The following is an 11,126-nucleotide window of genomic DNA, read 5'->3' as shown; positions in this document are numbered from 1 at the left end:
ATCCTTTTGCAACTTTTCAATTTTATTAGCCACAAGAGTAGGAATGGTGAATAACGATAGAAAGTAAGTCGGAAGACTAGAAAGCGTACTCTTGAGTAACATCAATCGACCCCCCTTAGACAGGTACAACTTCTTCCACCCAGATAATTTCCGCTTGAAATTTTCCAAAATTGTATTCCAAATTGAAAGGGAATTGTGAGAAGCCCCCAGCGGCATGCCAAGATACAACATAGGTAAAGATCCAACTTTGCAGCCCAAGATATCAGCCAGAGCATGCACGTCACCAACCTCCCCTATAGGAACCATCTCGCTCTTATGCACATTGACCTTCAAACCTGTAACCGCCTGAAAGCTGAGGAGCAACAACCGAATATGGAGAATTTGCTCCACCTTAGCATCACAAAAAAGGATAGTATCATCTGCAAATAAAAGATGAGAAACACGTTCCCCACCATCCCTCCTACCCCCGAGATTAAAACCACGAATCAAGCCAGCTCCCTCCATTCTTCTCAACATCCTACTAAACACCTCCATCAAGATCAAGAACAGCATAGGAGATATCCACCCCCTCTTTCATGATAAACCAAGCAGAGTGATTAACTGGGATAGATTTACCATCCCCTACGCACCACTTAGCCTCAGTCAAAACTGAATTTCTACAAGAGAGTATACCTCCAACCCCAAAAATCAAAACATCTCATCCTAACACTGAACATATTATTTTGTTTACAATATTTGGCCAGCAACACTTTAAATAACAAAAAATTTTGGTTCAAAGCAACTCTCCAAAATTGTTTAGCTAACAATTCTTTGTTCAAAGGTCCCATTTTCCTACAACCCAGCCCCCATTTTCTTTTTTGAAAAACAAATTGTGATCAAATTCATAGAATGAACTTTCCAACACCTTCTAAATGGTCCCAAAAAATAAATAAGCTTTTTATCAGTTTCCTTGCAAATTTCTTTAGCAGCTTTAAAGCATGAAAAATGATAGAGAGGCAGCGAAGTAAGCACAGGTTTGAGCAAAGTCAATCTTCCAGCCACAGACAACAGTTTTGCCTTCAACCAGACTCCTAAACAGGTCAGATTTCTTCTGGCCAGAATCTCAATTAAGATCCAGGTGTTACCAAGTCTATCAGCTTCTTTAACCTTAAAAAGAGTTAAAGAGCTAAAGCAGATTCTTTACACTGCTCAGGAAAAACACTTCAGATTTGTTAAAATTGATAATCTGACTAGAACGATTGCAAAACCACTCCAAAATTTTTAGGCTAAAATGCACAACACTCTATGTTTGGGGTTGCTTCTAAATTGGTCTTTTGACTATTAATACTTGCAATTTAAATCCCTCGTGTATTGCACCCACATCACTGTGCCCCTTCTGTCAACATCCGTTAGAATCTTTAAAACTGTCAGAAACTCAACTGAAGTTGACACTGTCATTGTTTCATTTTATAATATCAGATCCCAAACTTGATTCATTTAAAAAATTAATAATGACCAATTTAACTATATTAAAAAAAAAATCCTTTTGATGTTGTTACCACAAAAATAGTTTTACCAATCAGTCATTAGATTGGTCCTAGCAACTAAAATTTTTGTTAGTAGTATCCTTAGTAAAAAAAATACTCTTCAAACAAAATTATTTTTAAAACTAAAAATTTGATCTTGATGGCCAAAAATTTACCTAATCCAACTTTTTCTAGTGGGCAAATCACAATTAAATATATTTAGCCAGTAGGCAAATCTTTTGTAGGCTCAGTTTAATAAATAAATACATAAAAAAAAAAAAGATTCATTTAGATATTTGTTCCTTACTTCATAACAAAACGCTATCCAGTCATTGATTCCACAAAATTCTCAATGATCAACCAATTTCGTGATAAAAAAAACACTATTAAAACCTAACCAACAAACTCAACGCTAGTGATATGCAAGAATCCAACAGACGAGAGATGTAAATCTATAACAGGACAAGGAAAAAAATTATTTGAATTAAAAGATTACATATCAATATATCATGTCTAAAAAAAAATTCATCTAGCATATGACGTGCAACAATAATGAATAATCATAATACATACAAAAAGAACAGTGCAAAAACTTTCCAAATGACTATCTTACCATGAACTGACTAAGTCAAATTTTGAAATAAATACTAATGAAATGGCCAAACTTTATGAAAGCAAGAATTAACATAAACTGCATATCTGCCAAATTTTTATAATAGGTTCATGAAAATAGGCTCAAAGCAGCAGCATTAACACACAAAGAAATTGCAAAGAAAAACAAAACAATTAAAGCAACTAACAATCTTGTGCATAAAATTTAAAAGATATATCATCTTGTACAAAGTATAAAATTTACTCAAAGCATATATGCATTAACAGCCAAAACCTTTCCACATAATTGCAAATAAATCTCCAATGGCTGCATTATGTAGACTTCTAAAGCAATTCTTGAATGTTTTTATCAGCTTGATTAGTTGACAACAAGTCAATAAGCATGGTTGCATGAGTCTGTACATGAATTTGGACAAACACTTTATGAGACATGAAGTTCAGCATAATTCTCAACAATAGCGTATTTAGCAGGTATCTGTATGTGGAAAATTTCTTGCATCCTAGGATAATTATACAATTAATACCCACCACATGGGTCAACCAGCAATTGAATAAAATCAACCAATAAATTATTACCCTAGGATAGATGTAGAAAACAAAGGACAATAGCATCCAAAAGTTCACATTGTAATTCTAACTAATAATGGATAGCAATTATCTTTTTCATAGCTGGGCCAGGAGTCTTTGCTATGCATGAATCCCTGATGATGCTTCCAAACTCCTGCAGTATAGTTCTCTGTTACACTGAAACACAAGGAATTTTGTTTGATTGTCTCAAGAAACTTGTCCAATGAATTGCCTCTTTTAGGACTAAAAAAATAGCTTCAGAAGGCACCTCTTTTTTCAACAAGAATCTGATGATTCGAGCAAGGCCATTGTGGAACTCCTTAAAGAAAGTGTGAATCAGCTCACAATTTCAAGCAATGAAGGAAAATTCACTTGATTCACATGTGATGATTTTCCTCACTTGGTCACTTGCAATAATGACATCAAAAGCATTAGAGATAATTTGATATTTCTTCTTGATCCCAATGCAATGTCATAGAGCTCACTCTTGTAGCACCAAATGCTCCAGAATTGGCATCTATATTAAGAATCAACAACTTAAGGATTTCCATCTGATATTACAACTTCTACTGCCTCCGTGATTGCAGCAGTTACTAAACCAGCTAAGCCATAATCTGCAGATTTAGATATTGCATCATTAAGCTCAAATAAAGAGCTCAAACTTATATTCAATGTTTGTGTTAAAGAAGCAAAAACTCACAATTTATGAACAATTCAACTAGAAATGCTTAGCTGTTGAAAGTCCATAAAAACAAATGGCATGAGAAGTTATTTGCAAGTGACATATAAGTCCATAACTGCATTAAGTTTTTAGAAGTATTTAATTTCATATAGTGAAAGTGTGAAACTATCCAATTTCGCCAAATTTTGCACGTACCTATTGCTTTGGCTTAATATTGTTTCAAATATTCCAAATTTACTTTCGCTGGAGAAAATCTTTTTTTTTTTTGGTTTTAATGTTAGCTATCTCATATGGCTTTTCCTAAGAAAATGAAGAACCCTATCTCTAAAAGGAATTTGAAAGAACAAAATACTTGAACATGACACCCCCCCCCCCCCCAAAAAAAACTCAAAAAGCCTTTGCGCTTCGATTCAAGGGGGTTAAATATATAACGCTCATCCTCATTCAGTGAAATTCCCACTATTTTCAAAACCAATGTGCTTCCTATTAATGTCCTGCCACATTTATTCAACTTCAAAAGGCTCAATGACCATTGTCTAATATTCAATGTTTAGACTCTGGTTGTGAAGGAGCTAATTATTTTTGTACAAAATAGCAAAAGATCCCCTATTCCCTTGCTTTATTTTTTTATACCAATTTGACACTCATAAATAAGGACCACAGGGAAGATATAATTATATAGCCATTAATCCTTGAGGAAGCAATTGCACATTTACAACAGTAATTATGCAGCAGTAGTGCACATATACAGCAGTAGACATTAAGCCAAATGCAGAAAATTCAAATCAAGACCCAAAACATTGAAGCAGATGTAAAAATCAGTGCTCTAGAGCGATAAAGCCAAAACCTAGAACCTAGATAGTAGCAAATGTAAGGAACAATAGGAAATCATTCAAAACCACCAAATTGAAACCATCAACTTGTAGAAATACCAATAAATTTAAACATTGGTGGCTAAGAGATAAAATCTACTTCATATGATGAAAAAACCATGCAATCAAAATTTTGGGTACCAATTTTCTTGGTTGAGCCAATGTTCTCAGATCTCTGCTCTTCCTCACAAGTGGTTGAGCCGAACTTCAACTGAAAGTCACCATTTGTCATTTTGTGGGAGAGAGAGAGAGAGCTTCTACTTCCTTTGTTCTGAGAAGACAGAGAGAGTGAGACAAAGAAAATGAGAGCAAAGTGAAAGAAATGTTTTTTATTCAGTTGCTAGAATTTTTTAAGGAGAGAATCGTTTGGAGCATCTACAGCTGCTTGGTTGGTCAGGAGCTGCTTGGTTGGTCAGGAGAGGTACTGTAGATTAGGAAAAAACTTGTTGTTGTTTAGAGAGACCATTGGAGCAGCATTTTGTGGTTATACTCTCTAAGATAGAGAGTATTTTGTGTTTGCTGATGCTATTGGAGAAGCTCTAAGAAACGTATGAGCTATACTACAACAAAAATTGGCAAATATAGTAAAAAGGCCGCCTGACCCTAGAATATATTTTAATGAGGATATGTGTGGCTTCAAATCTAAGCCTGGAAGTATTTGGTGCCATCATCTTCCTCTTCCTTGGTTCAATTAAAGGTAAAAGGCTTCAATACCAAAAGCGAATCTTGCACTTACAACACAAGGAATAACTGTAGACCAGCCTTGGCTAAAGCCTTCTTAGTACCATCAATTTATTTAAACTATATTATGGGGATGACTGGGAAGGCTTCACGAATCAATCACTGGTTCTAGACTTGTAGGTTCTACAATGTCACTTTTGAAAGGGTTTGTGAAGGTATTCATACAGAAGCAGCTGATGTTGGTGCTTACCTTGTTGGAAAAGTTGAGAGGAATATCCCTGAAGATGATCATCCTGTGTAGCACTCTTTGTTGCATCAATATGATCTTTTGGTATCAATCATGAATACTTAGGCATGTCCAGTCATTTGGTTATAAGCTCAATGAGGATTGCATTTGTGTAATAACACCACCTTTTGCAACTGATCTCTTTGAGATTAAGCATGAGTGAGATTGAACCATCCTTGACGAGACAACTTCTTATCTCAACTGTCTTGATGACTTCTTCACGTTAATATAATTAACTGCATTCTGCAAGCCAAATATCTGTATCCAATCCATCTATTCTCTCTCCAACTAGAAAAGCGTGCACCTGGTCACCGATATGTACCCAACTACAACCAGGATTCTTCTTCACTCCCCTAGACTTCATCAAGTCCCTAACCATGTTTGCCTCATCCCATCTTCCTGCTTCTGCATACATGTTTGAAAGAAGTATGTAGTACCCACAGTGCTGGGGCTTCAACTTGAACAGATGCTCTGCTGCCCAACACCCCAACTCTACATTCCCATGAATTCGGCATGCCCCAAGCAAAGCTCCCCAGACATTGGCATCTGGCACAATAGGCAGACCTTTAATAAGCTCCACTGCTGCTTCCATTAGGCCAGCTCGGCCTAGAAGATCAACCATACAAGCATAGTGCATGTGCGTAGGCTTAATATTCCGAGCCTGCATCTCCTCAAAATACTTCTTCCCAATCTCAATGAGCCCTCCATGACTACAAGCTGATAAAACTGCAATGTATGAAACTGAATCATATTCTACACCATCTTCCCTCATTGCCTCAAAAAGATTGATTGCAGTGTTCAATTCACCTAACATTCCATAGCCCAAAATCATAGTATTCCAAGAGGCAACATCCTTTATTTGGATCTGGTCAAAGACCTTACTGGCGATATCAATTTGTCCACATTTGGTATAGAAGTCCAATAGTGAGTTTGCAATGAATAGATGAGTGTGAAAAAGCTTTCTCACTAATAATCCATGGATCTCTCTGCCTTGCTTGATTGCAGCTAGATTTGCACAAGCTGATACAACACCCACAAAAGAAACAATATCATGCGTCATACCTGTAAGCCTCATCTCCAGAAACAAACTCAAAGATTTTGAAGAATCACTAGTTTGAGAGTATCCTACAATTAGTATATTGTATGATACTTCATCTCTAAGGGAGACGTTAAAGACATTTTGGGCAAGATTTAGGTAGCCACATTTTGCATACATGTCTGTCAGAGCATTAGAAACAAATAAATCATTGGCAGATCCCATGTGAATTGTCCTTGCATGGATTTCTTTTCCAGGATGAAGTAGACCCTGCCGTGCACAAGCTGGTAGAACATTTGTGAAGGTGACAGAGTTGGGAGTTTCACCATGAGCTTGCATTTCTCTTACTAGTTGTACAGCAGCCAACTCAAGCCTGTTTTGAGCAAAATTAGCAACCATGGCATTCCAAGAGACAACATTCTTTTCACTTGTTTTATAAAACACATTGGATGCATCAGTTGTACGGCCTGATTTTGCATACATATCAATCAATGAGTTTGCAATAAAAACATCATCCTCGATACCCATCCTTATACTGAACCCGTGAATCTCCTTGCCTGCTTTAAAATGTTCTAGCTCAACCAACACCGGCAGCATACTAGAAATAGTAACAGAGTTTGGTTTAACCCCTGTATCAATCATCAAACCAAATCTCTCCAAGGCATCCAAATTACGATTCATAAAAGCAAGACTGGTGATAATTGCATTCCAAGAAACCTCATTCCTCTCAACCATTTCATCAAAAACTTGCTTTGTAGCCTTCACATTCCCACACTTCCCATATGCATCAACCATCGCATTGCCAATATTCACGTGAATATCCAAACCAATCTTCACAACATAACAATGAATACGTCTCACCATGATCCCATCTTCAAGACCAGCACAAACCGGCAACATACTAACAACAGTTACCAAATTCGGCCCAAACCCAGATTCCAAATTCATCTCTTTAAAAAGATCACGCGCCTCACCATAACACCCATTAACCGACAACACCCCAATTATAGTATTCCACGAAACAGCATCCCTTTCAGGCATTTCATCAAACACCTTCCTTGCATCAGTCAAACTCCCACAATTACCATAAAACATCAAAAGGGTATTCCCAACATAGACATCCAAGTCAAAACCCAGCTTAAACACAACCCCATGAACCTCCATTCCCTTCCGGACCTCCGTATAGTCCGAACACGCCTTTAGAACGAAAGGGAAAGTATGATCATCGGGTCGAACACCGGTCCTAACCATCCTATTATAAGTCTCAAACCCATCAAATACTTTGGCAATGGAGTTGGCACGAATAAGGGTGTTCCACAAGAAGGCATTGCGGCAATGGCGAAAGGTTTGCTGGAAGAGAAAGCGAGAGGCAGCGGGGTCTCCGAAGGTGGAGTAGCTGAGCATTAAGGAGGCGCAGAGAGAGACACTGTGAGGGAGCAGAGCGTTGAGAAGTGCAGAGGCGTGGGCTTGCTTGGTTTGGCGAAGAGAGTGGGCGTTGGAGATGAGAGTGAGGAGATTGGAGTGTGAGTGAGAGTGAGTGCATGGTGCGTGTGGGGTTGTAGAGAGAGAGAGAATTTGCATTGGTTTGGAATGGCATGGGATTGAGATAAGGAGCGTAGTAGAGAGGAAAGGGAGAGTTTTGCGTGCATGGTGGTGGAAGTGGAACAAGAACATAGAATGGAGTCCAGACCCAATGCTATATCATATATATGGTGTGGAGGAGAAAGAGCATCAGAGAATATCTAATATCATATCAGTATTAGGTTTTGAAAGAGAGAATAGATACTTGAAATTGGGATGGTTCTTGGAGAGGCCGGCGGCGGCGTCGGCGTCGGTGGGTCAGTGGACGGTGGTGGTTGATAGCTTGCTTGATTATCTATCGGTCTCTCTATCTCAGTCTCTCGTCTGTCTCCCTTTTTTTCCAATTTGGAATTAGGTTAAACGGCTATCTTTCCTTGTTGGGCTGGGGCCTGGAACTAAGGAAGGATCCATATAAATGAACTAAGTAAAAAAAAAAAAAAACTCATGTATTATATAGAAGGTCAATCCAATATAGTTTGGGTTTCAAGAAGATAAGTATAAGAGAGATATCTTTTAGGGCAAATCACAACTTTTTCACTTGTGGTTTAGCTAAAATTTAAGTTGCGATAAAAGTGTTCTGATGGATAGTTTTTGATCTTATTTAATCTTGTATTTTTTATGTTTATTGTGTTTTTTGAGAAGAGAGACATAAAAGTGGAGGAAAATTACATATTTAGCTATATTTTTAACAGAGGTGGGTTATTGAAATTGAACTGAGCTAACCTTAGGTGGGTAGAGTGTCAAATTTCAAACCACAGGTAGGCAACTTAAATTTCGACCAAACCACGTGTAGGTAAATTGTAATTTGCCATATTTTTTAAATATTTGGTTTAATTACCACTATTCTTCAATTTTCAAAATGCAAAATTACTAATTAAATTTTTGTATTTAGATTTTGCTAACATCTTTTTTTTTTTAATTGATAATAGTTAATATCTACTCTTCTTGCTTTCTTTGATATACAAAATCACTAGTCATCTTGATTGATGATGATGACGATTTGACACGCTTAAGTTATAACGATTTTGGGAAAGGGGGGGGGGGGAGGAGTGAAATAAGGGTTACAATTTGGTTTCAGTAGGTTAATGTTTAGTATGAATGAGTTTGTGACAAAACAGGTCAATCAGTTAATTCTGTGCTAATTTGCTTAACAAAAAATGACCCATATCATATAAGGAATTTAATTTTATCTAATATGAGTATGAATTCTAAATATAAAACTGAGTAATTTTAATGTTTATATTGATAAACTTTTCATTGAAACTCTAAAATCCATAACCTTTGTATCTAAAACAAAGAGAGAGAAAAAAAAAACTTTATGTTCATTTTTCTTTTCATATGTTGCGTATTTCTCAATTTGGGTGGAACTTTGTTGGGTTGAAATTATAATATATATTTTTATAGTATTAGTACTTTAATTGACGTTATTATGAAATATATTTTTTGTAGAATTTATTTGTTTGTAATTATTATAATTTATGTGGCTAACAATAACTAGTATATTGAGAATCCACAGTTGACCCAAAAATATTGTGATTAAGGCTTTTGTTGTTATTATTGTTTTATAATTATTACGTATTTTTTTGGTAGGAATAATTATTATAATTTTATGTACCTATAAATGATAAGGACTTAGTTTAGGTCCAGTGCATTTAGTGTATTAGATCCAGTCAGATGGTGACACGTATCTAAAAGTGGACAAATGTTATTATTTCAACGGTTCTAGTGCTAACATGAATTGCCAATACCTTGGGGTTTTTTCTCTTGGGGTTTTTATTTTGGAGGTGAGGGACAAAGGTAAACCAATCAATTAATACTTCTTTTAAAAAAAAGTAAAATTAATGAAACCAATTATTATATTAAGATTTTGAAGCCTTTTTGTAATGGGGTCTTAGGCTCTGCCTTGTAGATAGATGGTCTTGACCATATAATAAAGTTAGGTTCTATAAACCATGGTTATACCAAGTAGTTATCTTCTAGAGGTTTTGAGTGTAACACAACATACCTTTGTGGTTAATGTGGTATGGTTTTTAATATAAATACAAAAATAATATAGACACATGTCATCACATTAGCAACTCACGTGCTCTTTTTCATGAATTAATCTCGCGCGAGGAACAATTGCCACCACTCAAATGACTTGCACATGTTTTTACTTAGTCACATTCGTGCATACTACTTCTTATGGTTCGAGACAACTATCCTAACTTAGTTTCCAATACAATGACACCACTTACCTTTCTCTTAGTGCTTTCATTTGACTAATTGTTACTGCACTAGTGACATAAAATATTAAAATAACTATTAAAATATAGCTAAATAAATAGTGGCTGATGAAGCACAATTTCACCTTGTCAGTATGATGGACAACCTGGAGCTCATCAGTATATATCTCGTCAGTACGATGGACGACCTAGAGTTTGTCAGTATGTACCTTATCAGTACGATGGACGACCTGGAGATTATGTACCAAAGAAAACACTTAGCAAATAATGACACCGGTTTGGGGCCTGCCAAGGACTCTCCAATGCTTAAGTTAGCTTAAACTCTTTAGAAATCTGTAATTTGTAGAGTAATTTGTGTGTGTGTACAACATACCTCACTTACTTGTCTCTCCTGACTTTATATAGCCTTTGTGTGAGTAAATGCTTAGTCTACTGGCCTTTCTAACATTGTACCACAGTTGGAAGATTTATGGCCTAATAATGACTATTTATCCTCAGTCCTTTAACGTCTGTAACGGCTATTAAATGCGCATAATTGGATGGTAGTAACGGCTCTATGCTCATTTATCATTTGGACATTAAAAGCTGTTTGGAACTAATGCGTTTACACTCGTCTATTCTTTTACTCGTCATTAACATGGACGGTTTGCAATATGGACGAGCATTTTATCGATATCCATCAGTTATGGTTGAGCTGGAGGCTTAAATGCTCATTTAATAGCCATCCCCATTCAATGTTTTGTAACGGCTGTGTAATGGTCTGCTTAAGATGGTTGTAACAGCTGTGAGCTGGTGGCTAGAAAGGCTGTATGTCCGTTACACTTGTGCCATTTAAATGAGGAATTTATCTGAACATTAATGTGTGCTTACGATCGTTCTTAGTAATGACAGTTGTCCTTAGTAATGACGATCATCGTTAGTAATGACGATTGTCGTTAGTAATGACGATTGTCTTTAGTAATGACGGTCACTTTATGGACAATCATTTTACACTACTCATCAGTTGCCCCCCTTATTCCTTTGTCCTCCTTTGTTTGGACGAGCATAGGAATATGAAAGGTTTTTGGCCGTTCAATCTC

The 11,126-nt window shown here is 36.4% G+C and overlaps 1 protein-coding gene across 1 annotated transcript; it reads right to left on the bottom strand.

The window, feature by feature from the left end:
- Positions 1-5,169: 5,169 nt before the first annotated feature.
- Positions 5,170-8,190, bottom strand: LOC142626996 (putative pentatricopeptide repeat-containing protein At1g69350, mitochondrial). Its single transcript, XM_075800767.1, has one exon. The coding sequence runs from the start codon at positions 7,913-7,915 to the stop codon at positions 5,438-5,440; it is 2,478 nt and encodes an 825-aa protein (XP_075656882.1). The 5' UTR covers positions 7,916-8,190; the 3' UTR covers positions 5,170-5,437.
- Between the last annotated feature and the right edge of the window lie 2,936 nt (positions 8,191-11,126).

The sequence above is a fragment of the Castanea sativa genome, chromosome 3 (assembly GCF_040712315.1).
Source record: "Castanea sativa cultivar Marrone di Chiusa Pesio chromosome 3, ASM4071231v1".
Lineage (NCBI taxonomy): Eukaryota > Viridiplantae > Streptophyta > Magnoliopsida > Fagales > Fagaceae > Castanea > Castanea sativa.
Note: the sequence above shows the minus strand (reverse complement) of the source record. Positions and strands in the feature narration are given on the sequence as shown.

Bases quoted from the DNA above. Each gene is read 5' to 3' on its own strand.
- LOC142626996 (XM_075800767.1), bottom strand. From the start codon at position 7,915: ATGTTCTTGTTCCACTTCCACCACCATGCACGCAAAACTCTCCCTTTC.